A 26,437-nucleotide genomic window follows, 5' to 3' on the forward strand; every position below is an offset into this window, starting at 1 on the left:
GCCGTAGACGCCAATTCATCCATTAAAATAAACACCACCCGAACATGGGTCATCTGAAAAGGGGGCACTAAATTTCATATCACTCGGATGCATTATATCCTTACTTTGTTTAAAACAAAAACGAACAACAACTATGTTGTGCGATGTGCGACATGTGCACAGAGATTCAAGACAAAATTGCATTTTATACAGCAAGTACACTTATACATAACGTCTTATCTATGCTGACAAGTTTAATTGATATACATATTTGTATTCTGTGCATACGTGCATGCTCAGGTAAAATCTGTAGTAAATAATCCGTAAATTATGACTTGTTCAAGCTTAAAAATGACGGTTTAAAATTAAACCGCATTACGATAAATCAATTTACTTTGCAATTGGTCGCATCCCCCAAAACACAGACCACGTGGTATGTTACGGTTTCTCTCCTGCTGATGCAGTTGATGAATCAGCGCGTCAAATATATGTCAGTTTTTAACCCATTTATGCCTTGTGGATTCTCCCATCCTTCTAAATTGGATCAATTTATTTCCAAAATTAGGGATGTCTTGTATATTTATTTCGATAATTAGAATATTTCTTACAGAAATTCCTTTAAGCAAACAGCGCAGACCCTGATGAGACGCCGCATCATGCGGCGTCTCATCTGGGTCTACGCTGTTTGCCAAGGCCTTTTTCTAGACGCTAGGCATAAATGGGTTAAAGAGCGGAGCTGAACCTATTTAGCGCACATGCAGAGTATACATGATTTGATCATACAAAATGGGTTCATGTCACCAGAATGATGCTTCTGTACGAGTATAATAACCAAATATGTCACGATAATAATGTCCCAAACATCAAAGTACGGTGAGCATTTTATAAAATGTCGCATTTTTAAGAGGAATATTAACTTTTGTGATTAACTTCAAAGCCTATATCACAGCATAAAAATAAACAGAGCAACCGGTGAACTTATGTAGTGATATTCGTTATTCTGAAGTGATTAAGTAAACAAAAGAATTCCAGTGGAGGCAGTGTGTGTGAGCATTGAAATCTATCAAATACCAACAGACTGGTAAATATCGCTTCAAACAGATAACACAATATGAAGACGTTAGGAAAATCTTATTTTTCGCTGTATAAGAAAAATTAAATTTTACTATATGGGGTATTACAGAGTGCTGTCTACCTTTACCCATGAGAAACACACGTAAGGCGCCCGGGTTGTATATGTGTGCTTTACCTTTACCCATGAGAAACACACGTAAGACGAACGGGTTGTATATGTTTGCTTTACCTTTACCCATGAGAAACACACGTAAGGCGACCGGTTTGTATATATGTGCTTTACCTTTATCCATGAGAAACACACGTAAGGCGACCGGGTTGTATATGTGTGCTTTACCTTTACCCATGAGAAACACACGTAAGGCGAACGGGTTGTATATGTGTGCTTTACCTTTACCCATGAGAAACACACGTAAGGCGACCGGGTTGTATATGTGTGCTTTACCTTTACCCATGAGAAACACACGTAAGGCGACCGGGTTGTATATGTGTGCTTTACCTTTACCCATGAGAAACACACGTTAGGCGACCGGGTTGTATATGTGTGCTTTACCTTTACCCATGAGAAACACACGTAAGGCGACCGGGTTGTATATGTGTGCTTTACCGAATCAAAATAAAATTAAGCACGTCAATAAAACGTATGTTAGGCAAACTTCCATTTCAACATGTAATGTTGTTAGCCGAAAGTCATACATATGAACGAAATTGACTGGACGAGTACCAAACTACTGAGATGCACTGCTTCTAATAAATAATAAAAGTACTACTACTACTACTACTACTACTACTACTACTACTACTACTACTACTACTACTACTACTACTACTACTACGACTACTACTACTACTACTACGACTACTACTACGACGACTACGACTACTACTACTACGACTACTACTACTTCTACTACTACTACTTCTACTACTACTACTACTACTAGACTACTACTACTACTACTACTACTACTACTACTACTACTACTACTACTACTACTACTACTACTACTACTACTACTACTACTACTACACTACTACTACTACTACTACTACTACTACTACTACTACTACTACTACTACTACTACTACTACTACTACTACTACTACTACTACTACTACTACTACTACTACTACTACTAACTACTACTACTACACTAACTACTACTACTACTACTACTACTACTACTCTACTACTACTACTACTACTACTACTACTACTACGACTACTACTACTTCTACTACTACTACTACTACTACTTACTACTACTACTACTACTACTACTACTACTACTACTACTACTACTACTACTTGCTACTACTACTACTACTACTACTACTACTACTACTACTACTACTACTACTACTACTACTACTTCTACTACTCTACTACTACTACTTACTACTACTACTACTACTACTACTACTACTACTACTACTACTACTACTACTACTACTACTGCTACTACTACTACTACAATACTACTTATGAAAGTTATTTCTAACCGGATGTTGATAAGTAATTTAAACAATCGCTGTTCGAACTGTGGTAATACGAAGTTTTATCTTTCATTAAAAAAATCTTGTCTAGTAGGATGTTATATTTTCTGGTAGTAATCTAACGATTTAACAAAATTGATTGATGTTCCATGACGTTTCAGGAATCATGGACATACATTTTTACTTTACAGTATATGTTAAAAAGTATTTTCATAACTAAACATACCTACATTATAACGTGCGCACATTAAATAATTTTGACAATCCATAATCAGGGTTCGTTTGATGTCTTTACCATTTTTTTTACCAAATATTTTACAATAAATTGGTTGTAATTTAATGTGTATTTATGACTAAGGCTTCCGTTGTCAAACTAAACTTTGAAGAGAGCCATTTTATACTTAATATAACCATGACAGTATGAGAATAGGGGGCATAATACATGACAATTAACAGCTATTAAAGGGGCCTTTTCACGTTTGGGTAAATTGACAAAATCGAAAAAAGTTGTTTCAGATTCGCAACTTTCGTTTAAGTTATGATATTTGTGAGGAAACGATAAAACTTAACATTAACCATGCTCTAAAATAGCCATTATATGCATCTTTTGATGATTTGAAAACCCACAAATTATAAAGCGTTGCAACGCGAAACGAATCAATAATTTGGAGAGTTCTGTTGGTTTAAAATAGGCATTTTGGATGAAAAGAAGGACTTTAAAGACCAAATAGTCCAAACTCTGTCATAAAAAGCAACACTATTTAACGAGAGTTTTGGTATTACGTGGTTTTCCTTTTTACCAGCAGTGGCGTAGCAGCCTTTAAACGTCGATGAGTTAAAACTTTATTAAAAAATGTCTCTCTACGGGATCGAATCATGTAAATCCGGATGATATTGCACGGCGTAAGTAACAAGGCTATAATACCTGTCAAAAATAATGCAAACATTCTAAGAAATGTGCAAACGGGCCCATTACTTTTATACATCACACAGATATCGACCTGATTGTGATATTTGACAAAGTTGTCCGTATAGGATGTTGTACTTGCTGAACATTGCGCAGGAATTCAGTTTAGATACACTCTCGTTACCAATGTGCTACGTTTATTTAAAGTTTGAATAGTTAGCAGTGTCCAATGCTAGAAAATAGCGAAACCTCCAATGCCTAAATCGCTTTGATTTGCTTTTTTAATGCAATTTAGATAAACATCCATACAGGACCAATATGTTGAACAGTGCGCGTACGTGATACAATCACGTAAACAACTGCAAAGTTTTAGTCGTACACAAGCACGTACTTACGCATCCACGTGTTGCTTAATAAATAAACAACTTACGAGTTTGGGTATGCTATTCAATGTTATTGCAATACAAGTATATACAATTATATTTGCGTTTATAAAATATACGAAATTAATTAGAAATCAAATAACACAGAGAGAAATTTATCTCATAATAAAACGTAATGCCGCTCAAATAATAATGCCCTGGCAATTCTATTGGTGGAGATCCTGAAACAAGAATCGTACAAAAAATGAACTCTTAAAATCGTCTTATCTCAAATTGCAAGGCAAATAGATGTTGTATGTTTCTGTAACGTCGTATAGTGATCCTTAACCACGTTCCTTAAAATCATGCAAACTATGAGTTCAAATGTGTTCCCTTTATGTGAATAATTTGTTTCCGGTTTATGTCATTATTATCTTCTTCTAACCTAGAAGGATTAGAACGCATTCATATTTGGTATTAAGCAACATGCAGTGGTTGTGAACAAAGTTGATTAAAAATATTCCCATTGAATCAAAATTGTGAACGTCTCAGGCAGCCCATAGTGAAAACCTTAATAAATCTACCAGCATACATAATTCATGTACGTATATAATGAGTGATCAGAGCAAAGCAAGATCCAAGAGTAGAGCTAGAGACCAGAGTAAAGCTAGAACAGAGTAAAGCAAAAGCCTAGAGTTACGCTAGAGCCCAGAGTAAAGCTAGAGCCCAGAGTAAAGCAAAAGCCCAGAGTAAAGCTAGAGCCCAGAGTAAAGCTAGATCCAAGAGTAGAGCTAGAGCCCATAGTAAAGCTAGAGCAAAGAGTAGAGCTATAGCCCAGACTAAAGCTAGAGCCAAGAATAGAGCTACAGCCCAAATTAAAGCTAGAGCCAAGAGTAAAGCTAGAGCCCAGAGAAAAGCTAGAGCCCAGAGTTAAGCTAGAGACAGAGTAAAGCTAGAGCCCAGAGTAAAGCTGAAGCCCAGAGTAAAGCTAGATCCAAGACTAGAGCTAGAGCCCAGAGTAAAGCTAGAGCCCAGAGTAAAGCTAGAGCCCAGAGCAAAGCTAGATCCAAGAGTAAAGCTACAGATCAGAGTAAAGCTAGAGCCCAGAGTAAAGCTAGAGCCAAGAGTAAAGCTACAGCCCAAAGTAAAGCTAGAGCCAAGAGTTAAGCTAGAGCCCATAATAAAGCTAGAGCCCAGAGTAAAGCTAGATCCCAGAGTAAAGCTGGAGCCCAGAGTAAATCTAGATCCAAGAGTAAAGCTAGAGCCCGGAGTGAAGCTAGAGCCCATAGTAAAGCTAGAGCCCAGAGTAAAGAAAAAGCCTAGACTAAAGCTTGAGCCAAGAGTAAAGCTTGAACCCAGAGTAAAGCTAGAGCACAGTGTAAAGCTGGAGCCCAGAGTAAAACTAGATTCAAGAGTAAAGCTAGAGCCCGGAGTGAAGCTAGAGCCCTAGTAAAGCTAGATCCCAGAGTCAAGCAAAAGCCTAGATTTAAGCTTGAGCCAAAAGTAAAGCTTGAGCCCAGAGTAAAGCTAGAGCCCAGAGTAAAGCCAGAGCCCAGGGTAAAGCAAAAGCCCAGAGTTAAGCTCGAGCCAAGAGTAAAGCTTGAGCCCAGAGTAAAGTAAAAGCCCAGAGTTAAGCAAGAGCCCAGAGTAAAGGTAAAGCCCAGAGTAAAGATAGAGCCCAGAGTAAAGCTAGATCTAAGAGTAGAGCTAGAGCTCAGAGTAAAGCTAGAGCCCAGAGTAAAGCTAGAGCCAAGAGTATAGCTACAGCCCAAAGTGAAGCTAGAGCCAAGAGTCAAGCTAGAGCCCAGAGTAAAGCTAAAGCCCAGAGTAAAGCTAGAGCCCAGAGTAAAGCTAGATCCAAGAGTAAAGCTAGAGCCCGGAGTGAAGCTAGAGCCCATAGTAAAGCTAGAGCCCAGAGTAAAGAAAAAGCCTAGACTTAAGCTTGCGCCAAGAGTAAAGCTTGAACCCAGAGTAAAGCTAGAGCCCACAGTAAAGCTAGAGCCCAGAGTTAAGCTAGAGCCCAGAGTAAAGCTAGAGCCCAGAGTAAAGGAGTAAAGCTGGAGCCCAGAGTTAAACTAGATCCAAGAGTAAAGCTAGAGCCCGGAGTTAAGCTAGAGCCCATAGGAAAGCGAGATCCCAGAGTAAAGCAAAAGCCTTGATTTAAGCTAGAGCCAAGAGAAAAGCTTGAGCCCAGAGTAAAGCTAGAGCCCAGAGTAAAGCTAGAGCCCAGAGTAAAGCAAAAGCCCAGACTTAAGCTCGAGCTAAGAGTAAAGCTTGAGCCCAGAGTAAAGTATAAGCCCAGAGTAAAGCAAGAGCAAAGAGTAAAGCTAAAGCCCAGAGTAAAGCTAGATTCCAGAATAAGGTTAGATCCTGGATTGAAGCTAGAGCCCAGAGTAAAGCTAGAGCCTAGAGTAAAGCTAGAGCCCAGAGTAAAGCTTGAGCCCAGAATAAAGCTAGAGCCCAGAGTAAAGCTAGAGCCCAGAGTGAAGCTTGAGCCCAGAGTAAAGCTAGAGCCCAGAGTAAAGCTAGAGCCCAGAGTAAAGCTAGAGCCCATAGTAAATCAAGAACCCTGAGTTAAACTAGAGTCCAGAGTAAAGCTAGAGCCCAAAGTAAAGCTAGAACCCAGAGTTAAGCTAGAGTCCAGAGTAAAGCAAGAGCCCAGCGTTAAACTACAGCCCGGAGTGAAGCTACAGCCCAAAGTAAAGGTAGAGCTAAGAGTAAAGCTAGAGCCCAGAGTTAAGCTAGAGCCTAGATTAAAGATAGAGTCAGAGTAAAGCATGTAACCGTGCTTTCCCAATGCAAATCGATATTATGTACGAGGTAAGATAAAGTATGTAATAGGGTCGCGTTACATGTATCGAGTATGTAATAGTGTCGCGTTACATGTATCGAGTATGTAATAGTGTCGCGTTACATGTATCGAGTATGTAATAGTGTCGCGTTACATGTATCGAGTATGTAATAGTGTCGCGTTACATGTATCGAGTATGTAATAGGGTCGCGTTACATGTATCGAGTATGTAATAGGGTCGCGTTAAATGTATCGAGTATGTAATAGGGTCGCGTTACATGTATCGAGTATGTAATAGTGTCGCGTTACATGTATCGAGTATGTAATAGTGTCGCGTTACATGTATCGATTCATCTTGATCATCTCGTATTGATTTAATACATGCCATCTGAATATTTATTTAAACGCCGATGTTGTTGAACATCAAGGGCGTCGTTTTTATAAATATAAACGTGCAATACTAAATGTCTGTGCATTACCAGCTTTGGTTAACCAATAACCAAGATAATAATAAACAGTTAGTTTACTTTTATGTTCAGATTAGGCATCGTATTGATAAAGGCACATAGCTGCGTCGGTTTGTACCTTGTTTTGTGTGCCATCTAAAGTGGCTTACATTTCATAGATGTCTGGTACGAACTAGAAACTGCGTAAGACGTCTTTATTGACATTATGAAAGCAATATCTGTAGTGATATTTATTCATTTAGACTTGAACTAGTGACATTCTATATCCGATTATTAAGCCGTCTTTATAGCGACATAACAATCTTCTCAATTACGGGTCGAACAAACACAGGTTTACCCTTAATTTGTGGCCGTATGAGCAGGTGTACTAAATTATCTGCATATCTCGTACTTATTATCAAACTTTAAAGATGATATTAAATTACCATAAATGAACGTACATTTTTTATCTTTAAATCTACTTAAAGTTCATAGTAAATTTTTTTCTGTTTTTCAAAGATTTTGTTCTGTATTCCTTTTGAATAGTAGTTCCATGAAATATTGATGACAACATTGAATGAATATGGCTCACAATGTAAAATAGCTTTGTTTAACTACAAACTATATAAGTTTTTGAAATACAGTTTAACATCAATCATCGAATTTTTACTCGTGACCGAGATATTACTTTAAACCCCTAGATAAACAAGTTAACTTGTCATTACCCCATATATGTATCAGTATAACACCAATGCGTTTACGAATATGTAGCAAAGTGAAATAGAAAGTTCACGCTCTATTTAATGTATTTTTACTACTTAATGGCAATATACAAAGCTTTAGGTAAACATATTAACATGCAGAGGGCCGGAGCATAAAAGTATTTTAAGATACACTTTAATTAATATTTCACATTTCAATAACGCATCTGACGCTCATAACGAGTTTATTCAAGCTTTATAAATTGCTTTATTTTTCTTTGTTCGTCTTTTAACTGACATTTACCAACTGGTACTAAAAACTATCAAATACTTGTTCCATCTTTAACTGACAATACAGTTTACAAGAACATCACTGAGCAAAATTACAATCTTTAAAAGCATACTTTCTCAAAATATAGTTCTATGATATGGAAGTCGTGAACTTCAGTTGCAGTGAAGGTATACGTCTTCCCTTGTGTAAGCTTTTATAGCTTGAATGAACTGCAATGATGCTAACAAGAGATATTTGTAAAACATTAAAATAATTCCCACCTCTCCCAACTTAAAATAAAATTTCAATTGTTTCAATATGTTTATCATGAATTTTAAATGGTTTAAATCTCTAACATGTCGAAATCGGCTAGGAATAACAAATGTCTTTTATAAGTAGGATGCCAATCAGATTAAATACTTGAAGCATTTAAAGCTGCCTGTACCATTGCGCTATGTTCTGAAGATGTTTTACAACATTATGAGAACCTGCTTAAGTGAAGTTTTTCATAGATATTAACGTTACTTTAAATGGCTATTTAAAATGATTTTTTTAGTCCCTGATATCTTTACAAATGACCTGTTGAAATCGATATCAATAAACGTTTTTCTTTCGTTTCATTTTACAACTTATTTACATTATCGTAGAACAAAGCATTCGACCATCTGACCATATGATCTACCGGTTGACAGAAAGGTGCAAAGCATGTTATCTTTACATGTTCGATCTTCGAAGAGGGGGGGGGGGGGGAATAACCAAATAACAAATCATAAGTTCATACGAGTTGATTATATATTATTTACTGATAAATAATATTTGTAAGCTTATGCAATACGTGGAAATTCTTGCCCAATGTAGTGAATATGTTATAAGAGACACCTCTAGTGTATTTGAATGGGTCTTCTATTTACCTATCATCGGGTTCGAAGTGTGTCATTTGTTTACTTTTCGATATTAACTCTTTCAGTGCTGGAACCGAATTTTGAAGGCCTTTGCAAACAGTATGGATCCAGATGAGACGCCACAGAACGTGGCGTCTCATTAGGATTCAAACTGTTTGCTATTCTGATAGTATTCTTTGAAAAAAAAAAATCGAATAAAAAGCTAATTTTAGAAATTAAGCAAACAACATTTTAACAGACGACAAATTTCCCAACATGCAAAGGGTTAACCTACACTAATACATGTGGAAAAGCCATATGTCTATGAAAAATACAAGTAGAGATACACAATCTTTCGCCGATGTCTCGCGTTTTGAACTTCAGATAAAATTCGATTATTTAATATAAGAATAGTAACGATATGGATTGTTTCCCCTAGTATATTTATTGTGAATTTCGACTTTTTCGAGTCAAAGATAACCTAACAAAATTCATCTGTACAACGAGTCAGATACTTCAAATTAAGATTTTTATATGTTTGCTATAAAACTTAATTTTGCCATTACCGCTTTGCTCCTCGGTTCGTCGGGAGATCAAATGCCTGCTTCTTGTTTCAGGATGGAAGTAAGCGCTTTGTTGAAACTTTGAACTTCTCAACTACCTCAACAGATACGGTAAGTACATGTATGGACATATACAAATGCAGTTATGTACTCGTGTAATCGGGCACTGTCAATATAATTTATTTAGCTGCCATCTATACGACAAGAAATACGCCAGCACAAATAGCAATAACAATAATAATTATACCAACATAACGTCAATATACATATTTATCCTTCGTGAAAATTATACTTTTGTCGCATGGATGCAAATGATATGAATATATTTTGTTCTTTAAATCAGCTCTTTTCAGATTCGACGCCTCGTAAAAAGCCTCGGACACGCCTTATATTAATTTCTGTAGTAAGTAACATATTTTATGATGCGTAATATAACACATAGATTGCTATATCTGATATCAGGTTAAATAAGTATTTAATTTTACACGACTCTTATCGGCACACTTTCGGCACAATTTGCCGCATCCCGGGGCCATTGCTTCCGAAAATGTGCCAATACATGGCACACCGCACGATCAATGTAACATATGTTTAACAAACCTTAACGCGTCACCATTGCATAAGTGAGCTCAATGTATTTAAGTATGTACATTCAATATTAATTTAAATAAAAAAGTAGGCTAACACCAAATTTGAGGTCCTCTTTACACGCATATTATGTTTTGATGCATATCAGATAAAGATATAATTATAAGAAGTTAAATGCGTATGTTTTCCATACCATTAACACAAGTCCCGTGTAATACTTGCATCTATATCAATATGTCTGTTTTTTTTCCAGGTAGCAATCATTGGATTGGCGGCTATCATCACGTTGGCAGTTGTGTTCGGGATCCGTAACAATAAGGGCAATGAGGGAAACGAACAAGGATCACAGGAGTTCCAGCAAGGTCTTTGATAATAATCTTGTAGATATGAGTCGCGTTCTGAGAAAACTGGGCATAATGCATGTGCGTAAAGTGTCGTCCGGGATTAGCATGTGCAGTCCGCACAGGCTAATCAGGGACGACGCTTTCCGCTTTAATGGTATTTTTCGGTTAAAGGCAGTACCTTTTTACCGATAATCTAGTTTAAGCGGAAAGTGTCGTCCCTGATTAGCCGGTGCAGACTGCACAGGCTAATCTGGGACGACCCTTTACGCACATGCATTATGCCCAGTTTTCTCAGAACGCGACTCATATATTTGTCTAACTTAACTTCCGATTAAAACAAACGCTCAAACTAAATACTATATACGACGTGATGTTTTAGCGCGTAACATTTCTCAGTTTTACATACAAAATACTATTATTTATTTTATGCTTTCCGGTGGTTTATAGAGAAATATCAGTGAAATAAAAGTTATATTTCATTGTTTCAAACAGTGAAAAACAACAGTGAAAAATATCGACATTTTTCACCGTTTTAATGTTAAAATGACGTCATTTTTTGACGAAATGACGTCATAAATCCATCGAAATTATCCAGTTAAACTCTTTTACATTGTAAATAAACGGTGTAAAAAGCATAAAATAAAAAGAAAAGTTGTTGGATTCGATGGATCATTGATTTTATTACACTCGTTTATTGATTGTCCTATAGGTAATTCTTCCTCTTCAAGTACGACAAGCAAAACAACCCAGAGTTCTTCAACTTCAAGTACGACACGCACAACAACTGGAAGTTATCCACAAGTTGACTGGATGGGTCAACCCTGTCACTCATCAGAAACGCACCCGCAGTGTCCATGGAAGTGCGTTTAGATTCACCATCGTTCAGTTGAATATAAGAAAAAATTTTGTTTAGACAATAACACACTCAGAGCTTTGCCGTACGTTTAAAATCGGCCCGATGCCCTAGAGCCTTAAATCAAATGAAATTATGATTAATGGAGCGAAGAGTAGAAAATGGTAGTGCATATCGTTGTATTTTAATTTTTAAAATCGTTGATTATAGTTGTCATTGAGGTAAACGTCTTGTTCATTTAATATTGTTTGATAACATCTTTAAACTCATATCGTGTAATTGATCTAATCTTCATATTCAGTTGTAATCGGTATTGTTATTATTCCAATTGACAATGTGTGGTTGTTTAAGTTATAATTATTTTCAATATTTTGATTTTGATCGTGTTTGGTTTAATTTATAAGAAATGGCTTAGACTGAGTGCTTACGCCATTTTGTTAGTTAAATATGGCACCATCGGATTTTTTTTTCAAATATAGAAAATTCACCCGGGACGAATATGATTATCCCACGGCGGATACAAATAACGGACAGATTGGGACGAACATTTGTTACTTTTTATAGTGCATTATATATTTTAAAAAAGCGTAGTCACATATAGGAACTCTAGTTCGTTACCCAGACCCATCATTATTTCAGAGAGACGCCATTGATTCTGGTTTCGCTTGACGGGTTCAAGGCCGAATATTTGCTACGCAACATCACTCCCACAATTCAGAGGCTCCGAAACTGCGGCGTCCACACGCAATACATGCGCGCCGTCTACCCCACTCTGACTTTCCCTAACCACTACACCATTGTCACAGTAGGTATATGGTATCCGAAACATAAACTTACCTGCTCTAACCACTATACTATAGTCACGGTAGGTAAAGTGTGCCAGAAACATGAACTAATCTGCCCTAACTATTATAGTTTAACCACGGTCGTAGTGCTGTGCGCAAAACTTATACTATCTTGCTTTTCCTAACCACTTTAATAGTATTGTCCCGGTACGTACGCTTTTCTTTTCACTTATTATTCCTTAACGCCCCTGTATCGTCATGAAAGATACCAATAACATTAAAAACCATAACCTTACCACCAATTAACGATCACGTTATTGTGTTGTTCCCGTTACTTATGAGGACTTGTCCTAAACAATACACTACTGTAACGGTAGGTTCAATGCAAGTTTAAACAAGGATCAGTATATAACAGCCATTACATGTTCAGTTGCCTGTCATTAAGTGTGCATTTTTTGTCCAGGGTCTGTATCCAGAGTCACATGGGATTGTTGGCAACAGTATGTATGACCCGACCCATAACGGTACGTTCTCAATAGGCGGCGCTGGAAAGTTCAACTCTTACTGGTGGCAAGGTGAACCCGTACGTATACCCGGTTATTTATTCGTTAAACTTCTAAATTGTTTTCCATGTTCTTAAAGATCTCTATCAATTCTACCACACATATTTAAATGCTTTTTAAGCTATATGCACCTAAAGAAATGCATCAACCTTTTATATTGGACATTGATTTTAAAAACACATGTCTTGCATACAGCTCTGGACGACGGCTATAAAACATGGCAAGAAGGCGGCCTCTTTCTTCTGGGTAGGAAGTGAAGTGAACATATCAGGTATGACGCATATGTCTTAATTGCATGCAGTCTAAAATTAAAACAATAGTTAATGTTTTCATGAACTACGCACACTTCATGTAAGACATTGGTGTGAATAAAATACTGTATCATAATCATGTTTCTGGAGTTTCACTTTTATGTTCCCCACCACTATAGTGGGGGACATATTGTTTTTGCACTGTCTGTTGGTTTGTTTGTTTGTGTGTTTTTTTTTTGTTTGCTCCAACTTTAACATTTGCAATAATTTGCAATATTAAAGATAGCAACTTGATATTTGGCATGCATGTGTATCTCATGGATCTGCACATTTTGAGTGGTGAAAGGTTAAGATCATCCTTCAAGGTCAAATGTCAAATATATAGCTTCAAAGCGGCGCAAAAGGGGACATAGTGTTTCTGACAAACACATATCTTGTTCAATATTGCACAGATGCTAGAACGTTATTGTTCTACAGTTACAAATAACTGTTTCATTTACTGCCTACGCTCTCAAGAAAAACTTACATTGCGTAAGCGCATTTACGGAGAATTTCTGATAGTTTCACTAATATTCTTGATTCCAAATTGTATAAATGTAATATGTGATTATGTTCCTCTTAACAGGTTGCCGACCGACATACTGGGAGCCTTATAACGGGTATGGATTACCTGTTAAAAATTTGATGCATCAAACTACTTCATCCAGTATACTTTAGCCCAAGACAAAGCAAAATATAAATATCCTTTTAACCTATATACAAACATCAAATAAACATAGGATCTGGCACGAGTTGTCATATCATACCATATTTTATTAAACGAGTTCAGGAATGTTGTTAGTTAGCGAACCTTTGGCGAGCTTACTAACTAATTTCCTGGACGAGTTTAATAAAATATGGTATGATATGACAACGGGTGTCAGATCTTTTTTAATCACATGCTTTTAAATGAGCAAATTAAATAAATATTTATGCAAACATAATGAAAAACCCCGAATGTTGTTTACATTTCATGACGTCATTTGACGTTGCAACGTCATTTCAGCAAAATAACAAAATGCGATTGGTCAATAAACGAGAACTGAGCCAATGAAAACGCTTAAAAATGTTGTATAACACATGTGAAATAAAAAAAAAATGTAATGGTTGTATTGCATGGGAAACAGGGTATGGCATGTGGTAACATGGAATATTGACGTTATTTACTTGGAACAGTGCTCATTTTCACCTTACTGAAAGCATTACTGTAAATTTGTTATAATAAAGTAGCACCAAGTCAATGTCGAATACAAATACTGCCTCATTGTGTGGGTGTATTTTTTGCCTTGTTCAAAAACCGTCGTAACATCTGTTGTCCACTAACGTGACGTTCAAGGAATCGAATGTATACATAGCATGTTATCTAATTATACACATTATTGACGAATTTTAAATAAAATACATGTATATATATAATCACGATAATTTTATTTCTCGCCGCCGTTTCATCGATGATACCTAATTTATGCCAAACATAAATTGCAAGCTTACTTAAAGCCAGTAAGCTCCAGTTTACGCATGCCCTCTTCCCCTGCATTAGTTGAATTTTCAAGAGTGTATAGCCTCACCGTCTATCAAAATACTGTATTTAGGTCAATAACGTGGGAGGCTCGGATCGACCGAGCAATGAAATGGCTGGAACTCCCCGCAGAAGACCGACCACAGTTTATCACACTGTATTTCGATGAGCCCGACCATCAAGGTCATGGGTCTGGGCCCGATAGTACAGAGGTATATTTATTGTTAAAAAAATCTAGTAAAACCATATTTTTGAATCTGAATAGCCCCAGATGATAACCCTAATTGAGGTATTCTCGATTTTGTTTCCTAAACCGGTACTTTTAAGATGTTTAGAAAGCTCCAAGAGAGAGTATTAACCCATTTATGCCTAGCGTCTAGAAAAAACGGCTTTTGCAAACAGCGGCGTCTCATCAGGGTCTGCGCTGTTTGCGTAAAGGAATTTCTGTTTGAAATATTGTAAATATAGAACTAAATATACTAGACATCCCTAATGTTGAAAATAAATTAATCCAATTAAGATGGATGGGAGAGTCCACTAGGCATAAATGGGTTAAACAAGGATCCTAATAAGCCAAGACGAAAAACACGCTCACTACGTCCCGCGACCTTATTTGAGGACATACACTTGATTGTTATTTCAAACCATGGCGTTCAGACTGGATCCGAGTAACAAGGATATAATGTTTATTCCAAACAACAAGTACATGCAAAGTACATTTAATTTATGTTCGTTATGCGGTACATATAAGTGGATGATTGTTCAAAAGGAATATCTTTCCAGTTCTTGATCATGGTGTACATATGCATGGGCTAGTCTTGTGTTATTTCAGATCGACGCAATGCTAAAACAAGTTGACAGAATCATTGGATATCTGATGAACTCTTTGTTGCAAAGAAGACTCGATCATTGTGTGAATTTGATTGTCCTCGCAGATCACGGTGTGTAAAACGTTTTCAAATAAATGGAAGCTTATTGCAGTATTCTTATGTATTGTGTAATAGAGAAACAAGACGTTTGTCTTATTCATAACGTGTAGTATTTCCCTCCCCTTACCTAATAAATAACTATTATATAATCTCGTTTGATATAATAGTTCTCGATAACTGTTTACATTTTTATAAATAATATATATATATTCAATGTGTTTTTGTTGTTGTTTTGATTCCAGGTATGTCAAGCACATCATGCGGCCGAAAAGTTACGCTAGAAAACTGGCTCCCGGAAGTAAAAAACATGCTTGTATACTCGGGAACCACTGGATTTTTGCACACGAAATACCATCAGGCTCAGCAGGGCTCGGGAATACTGGACAACTCACACAGTAAGATCTTCAGCTTAAATACTAATCATTATCAAGTTATGAACGTAACTCAAACACATGATATTTCAGAAATCACATTACACGGCAATTTTTTCAAATGTTGCAAAGCTTTATAAATAAGTTTAAAATTTGTTAATATAACATTGTTTTATTAACTATATGATATTTCCCATAAATGCTTCTCAAAGTATTATAGCCAAACTAAACGCATTAAATAAACAGTTTTCTAGCTGATTCAAAATTTATTCGTTTGTGTGTGTAGTCATGGAAACAGAGAAAGTTCTTCAGTCTTTACGATGCATTGATGAGAATGTTGGCGTCTACTCGCGTGCGGATATGCCAGTGCGTCATCACTATGCCAGCAACGAGCGAATAGGAGAGGTGGTGGTGGACGTGGAGGATTCATGGTTGTTTACGTAAGTAACCGATGTAACGTTTACGACGTAAAGAGTGGAAATGTCGTTTGTATATTACATCCTTGTTTGTGGTTTTGCAAGGGTGTTCATATTTTGTGTTACCTTTATATGCTGTGCCGATTTTTCAGAACAGTTAGGAGGCTAGTGTTAATGTTTAAAGCGATATTTAAGTTGGAATTTCATGTATTGCTAGTGTTTTGCACCACTTTTGTGAAAATGTATTGAATTACATACACTGATCCTTGTATTGGGTAATTGATACCACCATAAAATCACGTAAACTTTAAATATTTGTGGGAAAATGTGCTCGTTGTTGTTTCTCAGTAAAATTTTACTGCACTATACTTTAATTAAGGGGTGTTGCGGCAGTTTATTTAACCGAGAATATATTTATAGCAACACCGATGATGCTATTATCACAACTCAATATTTTTGTTATCAGTATCATCAGAAATGACCGAGTTGGTTCATTATTCGATTTGTCAGTGGTTCGATCCCAGGTGGTGTTAACTTTTTTAACTTTTTTTTATTTCTTTAATTTCATTCTTGTTTTATACTGGAGCTCTTTCGTCATATCGTTTAAATTTATCAATTTAAAGCATTTAATCACAAACTTCAAAACAAGCCGAAATCTGTGAACAAGTATATGTACTATATTTTCCAGTTTAACGAAAAAGCACATGACAAAATGGTGAATAAAATCCCTATATTTTTATTTCATTTTTCATGTAGTATTTGTTTATTTGTTTGGTGGAAAAAAATCGGCAAAACTGCAGCAACACCCCTTAATTATATATTGTATATGCAAGATCAAATGCTTTGTTGTTTGATATTATTTCACAAGTAAGGAAATTCATTTCGATGTCTAAAAAAACAAACGACCCAAGTTTCACAAATAACCCGTGAGCCGATGTAGTGAACGGATCAAACTGACGAGTATTCAATATAATTTCATTTAAGTGGGAAAAAAGACAATTTTTGCCTAGCCGGGAATCATGGTTATGACAATATCTACAAAAGCATGCACGTAAGTAGATTTGTATCATTTATCGTTTTGGAATAAGTGTCCGATATTTTAAATGAATAAGTAATAGGGCACGTGTTGTTATTAAACCACGAGCGGATTAAACAAGAATTTGTATAAAATGCTAAAGAAGTTCCAGTATTGAATTGACAGAGTTTCATGAATATGCAACTGATACATCTTACTACAGGTTCTGTTTCTTGCTTTATAGGCTTTGTTTCTGGCACACGGACCGGGATTTAAGCAAGAATTTACGGCGGAACCTTTTGAGAACATCGAGCTTTATAACATGATGTCAGGTAATTCACTTTATAATATATATTTACCATTGTATTGATATCGTATATTTAATACATCGATGGTGTTTATGAGTTTTTGTCTGCAATAGATTTACTTTTGACGAGAATAGATTTCTCCAAAGTCGCATGTTCATTTTTTGGGGGAAGTTTACTTTAAATAGATTGATATTGGAACTACCTTTTTTAATACATTAGAAAAAAATGCTTTGTTGCTGCTTATATATGATGTATAATTGTTTTAAGGGCACAATCGACTTCTAACCATAAAATATAAGTTTTTAGCTATCGTATTTTCTGTATAGATTTTAAAATAATCTTAAAAATACCAAAATAATTACTGCAGTGTTGCTGAACATTACGCCTTCTCCAAACAACGGCACCTTTGGCGCCTTACACCACATGTTGAAGGACCCTCCAACACTGCTAACAGGACAAGGAAGTTTGCCACAAACATGCAATATTTCGTACATATGTTCATCTCTTGTAAGTAAGAATGCGTTGTACTATATTGTTGTTAACAAATGCATGATATTGGTTTATTTCACCTTTTAATAAACATATTTGGTATTGGAAATGTTTCTTTGCTTAATCATCACATGGCACAAAACGTTGACTACTTTTCACTTGCAAAGGAAACACGCTGCTTAAGGCAAATACCGTTATGGCAATCGTTTAAACTTACACATATATAACCACGGTTCTTAGAAATAGTGGTTAGATAACACGTGCGATTTCCCGCGCGTTTTGGAGTTCATGTACATTTTGTCTGTATATTCAAATTAAAATCTATCAGTTTTATATTAATATATTTATATTTATCTCAAGAACACGTTAAGTCAGCTAAAGCAGTCAAGTCAAAGCATATTTCCGTGGGGCCTTCCTTCCAATGATAACAGCAAGGCCAGCTGCATACATCATGGTGCACATGTGGCATCAATATACAGTACCTTGCACAACTCTCCAACCATGGCTGTCTTCCGCATGAAAAGTGGACAGGTATATGCATTTTATAATATTGGCAATGAACTTTGAATTGTCTATATGTGATATATATATATATATATATATATATATATATATATATATATATATATATATATATATATATATATATATATATATATATATATATATATGTATATATCCATTACTCATAAATTGTATAATGCATATATAATGTAGGCTATAAGCTTTACTGCTGCATAAATGTTGTTGTTGTTGTTGTTGTTGTATATATTAATATTCAATGTATATGTTTCTATATGTTCAAATCCATATTAGCTTTGTACTGAAAAATATTATTACAACAATGATGCATTGTTTATTATTGCTCTTATGCTCATATATGTATTTTTAAGGTCGTTAACTCACACCAAACCGTCACAAATTCGCAATGCCCCATCCTAGCTAACGGCCAGTTGGGCTTAGAGGCCAGTCCTCTCGTTGACCCAGGTATCTATAAGCAAGCGATTTGATCTTTTGTTACAAAATTATGTTTTAAACTGCTTTACTTTTTAAACAATCAACAGAATGATATACGACATCGATATGCACAAATCATCAATTTAACTTTCAAGTTCAATCAATCGGCACAATGGAAGGAATAAAGACTCAATTTGCATAATGAGAGCGCATTTATTTATTAAATTGGCCTTTTGGTTATTTTGTTTCGTAAATTTTGAAAACATACATGCGACCGATGCAAAGTTGCAATATCAAAATTAAGTCCATAAAATAGTGACATAAATAAGGATCAATGATTTGGAAAATAAACGGTGTGTAATTTGTTTATGTATTCGTTGGCTGCATTATTAATTTCGTTGGCATCAGTATAGTCACTAAACATATTAAGCTGATAGTGGGAACATCTTCATAAGTTGATGCTTCTTTATGGAAGTGCTTTAATTTTATGAATTGCACACAATAGATTGTATTGGTATTGTAACTTAATGAGCTTGTATTCCTAAATGATAATCAGAAGCAAGTAGTTTCAATCTTAACAATATACTGAGATACAATACACACAATATTATTATTCTACCTAGATTACATGGACGTTGATGCCCAACCAGAGCTACAATCCGGCTGGAATATGATCCCGATGTTCAAGGGCTTCAAACAAGGTAATAATTGGTATAATTGGTCTACCCTTCATTATTGACAAAAAACGTTCATCATCACCATCTGCATCATCATCGTCGCATTATTCTCATGTTTACTAACTAGCATGCTCTTCAGTCAGTGCTATCACAAGCATGGTCAATAGTTGTAATATATTCTGAAACCTCCGTCACCTTCTCTTCATATTCATGTTCTAAATTAAAGTAAAAACATTTACCGTTTAGTATGTTTTTTAAATCTTCAAACGCCTAGTGAAAAGAATACTGTTTTTACTTTTTCCGAAGGTATTTGGAAGTATGCTTGGCGCTCCCTGGCAGATTACAGGAAGACTTTCGGAGATATTCATGTGACAGTAGGAACCATATTTGATTACGACTCTGATGGAATTGCTGACAAAAGTCATGTGGATGGGACAAGGTAGTATTTAGTGTTCCTGATTGCTGTCACATTGCTCTTACATGTTTGTAAGCTTTAACACTTAAACGGACTGGCTAAAACGACAAGTGCCTTTATTTGTTTGGGGGAATATTAGTCGTTATGGCATTTTTAGGAATTTTTCCAATTCATATGAGTATTATGCTATCATGAAAAATTATCAGAAAAGATAATACGGAATGCACACCGTTACACGTGGAACCTATAACCATATGTTTAACTGGCCACTGATCTTCTACCGTCAGTTAATCGCTAAATTGTTATTTTTCTTTTATCTTTGAATACTATCAATAAATCCTTGAAATAGTGTTTGATCTGGTTTTGGCTTTCCTGGGCGCGAAGTGCGGTGTGCGTCAATTCAAGCTCGTTACTACTCTAGAGCCAATCAAATCTTGACGAAATTCATTCAAAACGTTAATCGTAAAATTTTCTAGGCTGAGTTTGAACGTAGGTCTCGCGGATCTTAACAAGATCTACAGATAAATTCTACGAAAAAAACATGTTTCGACTCTAATTTGACTAAATTTGACGAAATTTTAATGAAACTTGATTAGAATATTTCTCGTCATAATACCTAGACTAGTGTGAGTCAGTGTCGAGTTTGTCTCAAACCTTGGTCCTTGAGTTCAATGTTTAAAAAACACACTTTCCATTCAGGAGGCATAAATGATAACTCAGTCTTGAAGAAAACTGTTCAGCAGAATAATTATCTTTACAATGTGAAGGTCATATGGGAATGTGTAATTATGTGGCAAAAGGTGTTGCAGACAAGATAACCATGTCAAGTCTTCAATGATAGGTTTTCTAGTACTCCAGTGAGATTTTTGAGTATATTATTGTTTGTTTCAAATTTAGATATGCGGACGAGTCTCGCACGATTCCGGTAGCAAGTCACATGTTTGTTAGTGTGGTGAAGTGCTCGACAAAAGTGGCGAAACTCGAAGATTGTCTCCCCGTAAACCTAGATATATTCTCCTTCGTCTTACCCCATAGAAACGACACTTACAATTGTCTGGTAACTTACTACTTTGAAACGTAATTTATTACATTTGTTTGCTAATTTTGCTTTTTCTTTAGAGAATGTCTGTGTGTTTTTTTAGAAAGCTCGCGAGGTAATACAAATTCATGAACAAAACACACGCACACATATCTCAATACTTATTGACATAATTATGGTTCATACTACTTAAATGTTTGTTATGTGGACAATTTCTTAAGCGGAAATAATATTCGACAAACCAGTGTACACTTTTCAGCCAGATAGAGAATACCTTACCAACAACGTTGTTCGTTTACGGGACATAGAGCACCTTACTGGCCTCAGGCTCCTGGAGACGATCAATGGGGAACTGAACGCGAGACTGCGCACGTATCTGCCCTTAGAAATGTGGACTTCACCCCTGACTGTACCTTGGGATGACCTGTCATGTGCAGATACTGACATGGGTTCCTGTCCAGCTGGGTAAGTCTGGATAAGACTGCATAGGCTATATCGTATGACTGGTATTTTATGACACATTTAATGTTTGTAAATCGTAAAAACAATATAACTTATACATGTTACTGGCTCTGAAATGAAATATTTCAATCCCCAGTATATAAAAATAAATGACATAAAATACAATAAATCCATTTAAATATAAATCTTACCAGTCCATAGTTTTGAAAATTGGTATCGTTTAATATCCGTCATTTTTAGATACGTTTGTGCACTTCAAATACGTTCAGATTATATCGCGGTGAAACAAAAGGTAACATGCACTACGGATACGTTGTTTATCATATATTATTTGTTTGCTTTAATGGCTATATTCATCTCTACAGACCACATCCGGTCCTGCTGCTCTCCTTAGACGGATTTCGTGCCGACTACATGACCCGGGGTCTCAACCCGACCCTCGCTCGCCTCGGTCAGTGTGGCGTGAACACACCATACATGAGACCCGTCTACCCGACCTTGACCCTGCCCAATCTTTACAGCATCATAACTGTAGGTGTACTGATTGACACTGTATTTAATAAGACCGTTTACTAGGAAATAATTATTACCAATGCAACTATGAGGATACCTTAAACTTTAATTACCCACTGATGTAAATAAGGTTAATCATGAAGAAAATGTACATGTTTATATGCCTCAGCAATTATTTGAGTCAAACATACTTATTTTCATTCAACATACTCATTGTGAATGTATGCTTTATAAATACATATTATCTTTAATAACGTATCAACTCATTCAGATGACCATCGCCAGTTGTAAAATAATAGTAGAGACAGGGCCGGATTAAGCTGTTTTGGGGCCCAAGGCTGCGTATGTTTCGGGGGCTCCCTTCCCTCTAGCGCCTTCTGTATATTGAAAATCATACTTGATACTACAACTACAAAGATCAGAAAACTTGAATTTGTATATACAGCAAAACAACATAGACAATGTAAAACTATTTTATTAACTGAACTTAAAATGCATGTTACATGTAACAGATTCCAGCCTATAAGTTTCTTTTACGACAGCTGTGTAACGTTTAGTCCTCGGAGGACTTGACATTCAGTAGACAGTAGCCCAATGCTGTCAACCTTTCCTGAATCATGGTGTTCCGTAGATAGTTTTTCACGCGTGATTATGTTGAAAATGACTACCTTGACAGTTATCAACTGGAATTATTCGTAAAGCGATCGCAAAGTTGTCTGTAATTTACCGCCATCTAACTTCAACAGTTCACTTATGTGAGTGATGGTTCTGTCTTGGTCCGCTTCTAAGATGGTTTTGAATGAACGAGCTCGTCAACAAAAGACGCCTCAATGTCATCTGGATTAGATTCCAATAGATGCGTTGCACATTCTCGTAGATCATCCAAGGTGAGAGAATCAAACTATGTCATGAACCAAATAGTTTCCGCCGTTTCTTATGCTTATTCGCATCCTACTATTCGTTGATTGCAACAGACGCTTTGGTCTTCTCTTCAATGTCGTCAAACGTGTCCAGATGTTGGCATGACCATACGGGCAAATCGTATACTAAACAGAGAAACTAATGGTTCTGAATGGATATACAGCACAGAAAGAAAACTGATAGCACAGTTAATCAAAGCGAACTAAACGGTAACAATTCGACATACATCGGGAAACTGTTAAAATTACACAGAAAATTTCTACTGCATTCCCTTTAGAGTCGTTCAATGGCGTAATAAAGAACGACTATACATTGGGAAACTAGTCTGCCGTTAGGGGCCCCTTGAAAATCGGGGGCCCAGGCTGCAGCCTTGTTAGTCTAGTGGTTAATCCGGCCCTGAGTAGAGATCCCTAAAAATGTCGAATGGTAAGTGCGTAATGCAAATGTAATTGTTTTGATCCATTTTCAGCAATAGTGAAAATAATTTGTTTCGTTTACTACTTTAAATTGTAAAATGTTAATAAACACATTATTTAAACATACAGGGTTCGATCGGTGATCAATAAAGCACAAGTATTCTTTTTTTTCTAAACACTGAACTATCCATAAAGAAGTTTTAATATTGTACATTTTGTTCTAACCATAACATTCAGCCATAAAGCATAATGTTAGTATTTAAATATGTTATCCATTCACTTCAAATATCCAATAGCACATGTTACAGTATACACCATTTTCTAACCGCGGCACGTGCAAACAGCATAAAATCAGTAACTCTCAGGCTGTTCAGGTTTTATGCTATCTGCTGCTCATCAGTAACTAAGGGTTGGAAATGAAGTTTTTAAAACTTGAATTTAGTAAGAAAGGTATTTTATTAAATGTAACTTTCTGAGTGACTACAAGTGCGTGAAAATACGTATCTAAGTTGTAAAGGGCTATAAAGCAGCTCTAATAATACATCGTTGCTTATTATGACGTGAATCCGTGAAAAGTGTTCACTGGATCTGCTTAGGGCTTGTACCCGGAGAGCCACGGCATGGTGAATGAGGAGATGTACGACCCCGAGATTGGCCAGAGGTTCGAGCAGAATAACAACTCAGCAGACCCGAGATGGTGGAGAGCCGAACCGGTAGGTATCATGTTACATGTCAGAAGACCTATGTTTGTATTTTTGAGTGTTATAAGCGTCTTTAAAAAAAATTCGTTTATATATATGTACGAATAACTATGACAGTAATGCATGTTAACGTTTGAATAAGCATACTGGCCTGCTTCTTTGGGAAATTAAAATAAGATTACGGAATCGGATTATCAATAATGTGTCAACGTGAGTGTTAAAAAGTTGTAATTATTTCTTGGTAAGGTTTTTCATCGGCCGTTATCGTATGTTTATAATCATCATATAAAATGCATTTGCCTTAACACGCAAATGTTCATTACAACGGATATACCCAGATTGTATTGTTGAAATTTTCATCTTTGTGCTCAGATCTGGGTGACGGCAAAGAAGAAGGGTCTCCGTACCGCCGCGTTGTACTGGCCGGCGTCAGTTGTGAACTTTACAGGTAGTACATTATACTGCTGCTAAGGTGAAACACTAGGAAAAGAACGGATGCAATAATTAAAACAAAATTTTGAAATTAGCGAGGCTTAGTAACGATAGATTTGCATAACAAAGCTTTAAGTTCTTTTTTCACTTTTAGCTTATAAGTAATAGCATTGATATGCAATATATTTAAAAAAATGTATGGTGGTGTTTAAATATGTGTTGTATGTAACCTTTTACTTTGTGAATAATTCAGGGCAAATGTTAAGTTTCGGGGTCATGTACAACCGGGTTGAAAACCACAGTGCTTTGAACTGCATTGACAGTTCTTAGGCAGTGACCCGGATTTACCTGTTTTCGTATGTTTTGTTTAATGTCTGTGCCAATAATAAAGGTCCCTGTAATTATGATAAGATTCGTTTGAATTTTGCTTAGTTTATCTTTCTTGAATCGTCGTCTTGTTGGATAGCGTATCTCGACTTCGGTTTGTATGACATCATCGAAGCACCAAGAGATATTGAGAATTATTATATTGGTTGCTATTTTGAAAATGTAAAAATTGGTAATTTCTGTTATAAACGATATTGATAAACAATATTTCATTATTCCCATAGGCGGTTTTCCCGATTACAGAAGACCCTGGCATCTGAGGTTCGTTTTACATTTTAAGATATGTCTGTCAAGCTTTTATGGAGCGTTATCATTGACTAGAATAAGTTGATTTTGTAACTACAGTTAAATTGCAGTGCCTTCAAATGTGTGTGATGTTTTAAAAATAACGAGTATTTTTTGAAAATAGATTGAACTAAATCAGCCAAACTAAAATAATTTTATGGTATGTGTCTTGGACACTTGAGCGATTTGTATTGTGTTCTTTAATGCGTTCTAAAGAGCGTGTTTAACACAGCTTTTTGTGAAGTGCTTGAATGAAAACATTCACTATAAATGTTTAGGAGCTATTTCAGTAAAACTGGAGGTCCCGAGAGAATTAAAGAAGTTCTTGACCTCCTCATGTTGCCAACCGATGTGCGGCCACACCTCCTGGCTTTGCGCCTAGAGCAACCTGAACTTGCTGGACTCGAGGCCGGGCCAAACAGTGACGAGGTGGGCAAAGAGGGCCTTTAGTTCAAACTTCCGAACTGATGAACACACGTGTTAATCATTTATTTATTTATTGGACTTTGTACCATTAAAGCAATTGTAAAGAAATGAATGTTTTTGAATTATGAATCTCCATGAACAACCATAGCAACCCCTAAGAGAAATAGTATGCTTTAGAAATGTATTCGGATTAAGGGGATTATCAGGCTTCTGGGAAGTTTTACACTTGTCCGTTCGTTCGTTTTTTTTTCTTTCTGTTTTCGTTGAATGACGATATTTTTGTGTTTTTTTTATTTTTGTAAGCTTTATGTCTGTCTCTTCGACAGTGTGTTGTCTGTCTGACTGATTGTGGTCTGTCTGTTTGTCTGTCCTGTCCCTTCATTCGTCCAAACGCCACCACTGATGATGAAGATCATTCGAAGAAAATTGGTATACGTATGAACGTTGACGTGAGGATTATGTGCGCTATTTTATTGCTCAAAAGAATTAAATTTCTAGTTACTTTTACATATAAACATCGAATTAAGATTGAAATTACGCGTGTATGTTCAACAACGGAATAAAACGTCATGTGTACCTCAAAATGCATCACGGTGGAATTCGCCAATACATGGTCGATTACTAACCGTAATTTTGATTTTGCAAATCGATTTATGTCTTATTTTCATTAATTCAAACTTCAGAGTCGTAGTCATATATTCCTCCAAAGACAATTGTTTATCTTAAATACAATTTAATGAACGTGTGCAATTTTAAATGACTTAATGAGCCGAAGTCATCTGAGTAAGATCACTCGCATTAGAAAATAGAGATCATTGCATGTGTGTCTTGTAAGTTATGTGTGCGTTTTCATACATAAATTAG

General features: G+C 36.1%; 1 protein-coding gene across 4 annotated transcripts in view; it reads left to right on the top strand.

Moving 5' to 3' along the window:
• The window catches only part of LOC127876504 (uncharacterized), a 75,110-nt gene that overhangs the window by 15,159 nt on the left and 33,514 nt on the right, over window positions 1-26,437 (top strand). For 2 of the 4 annotated variants that reach the window (XM_052421801.1, XM_052421802.1), the window contains exons 2-27: window positions 9,527-9,583; window positions 9,816-9,875; window positions 10,314-10,422; window positions 11,114-11,264; window positions 11,897-12,062; window positions 12,506-12,625; window positions 12,801-12,876; window positions 13,482-13,515; window positions 14,488-14,626; window positions 15,247-15,355; window positions 15,586-15,738; window positions 16,001-16,154; window positions 17,115-17,181; window positions 17,390-17,477; window positions 17,821-17,960; window positions 18,303-18,473; window positions 18,836-18,929; window positions 19,523-19,600; window positions 19,883-20,015; window positions 20,889-21,048; window positions 21,290-21,495; window positions 21,858-22,023; window positions 23,939-24,055; window positions 24,416-24,491; window positions 25,087-25,123; window positions 25,426-25,576. In XM_052421801.1, the coding sequence (XP_052277761.1) occupies window positions 9,527-9,583; window positions 9,816-9,875; window positions 10,314-10,422; window positions 11,114-11,264; window positions 11,897-12,062; window positions 12,506-12,625; window positions 12,801-12,876; window positions 13,482-13,515; window positions 14,488-14,626; window positions 15,247-15,355; window positions 15,586-15,738; window positions 16,001-16,154; window positions 17,115-17,181; window positions 17,390-17,477; window positions 17,821-17,960; window positions 18,303-18,473; window positions 18,836-18,929; window positions 19,523-19,600; window positions 19,883-20,015; window positions 20,889-21,048; window positions 21,290-21,495; window positions 21,858-22,023; window positions 23,939-24,055; window positions 24,416-24,491; window positions 25,087-25,123; window positions 25,426-25,576 (3,012 nt within the window). The remainder of the gene's footprint in view (window positions 1-9,526; window positions 9,584-9,815; window positions 9,876-10,313; window positions 10,423-11,113; window positions 11,265-11,896; window positions 12,063-12,505; window positions 12,626-12,800; window positions 12,877-13,481; window positions 13,516-14,487; window positions 14,627-15,246; window positions 15,356-15,585; window positions 15,739-16,000; window positions 16,155-17,114; window positions 17,182-17,389; window positions 17,478-17,820; window positions 17,961-18,302; window positions 18,474-18,835; window positions 18,930-19,522; window positions 19,601-19,882; window positions 20,016-20,888; window positions 21,049-21,289; window positions 21,496-21,857; window positions 22,024-23,938; window positions 24,056-24,415; window positions 24,492-25,086; window positions 25,124-25,425; window positions 25,577-26,437) is intronic. The other 2 variants (XM_052421803.1, XM_052421804.1) reach the window with 2 other exon arrangements.

The sequence above is a fragment of the Dreissena polymorpha genome, chromosome 4, assembly GCF_020536995.1.
Source record: "Dreissena polymorpha isolate Duluth1 chromosome 4, UMN_Dpol_1.0, whole genome shotgun sequence".
Taxonomy (NCBI): Eukaryota; Metazoa; Mollusca; class Bivalvia; order Myida; family Dreissenidae; genus Dreissena; species Dreissena polymorpha.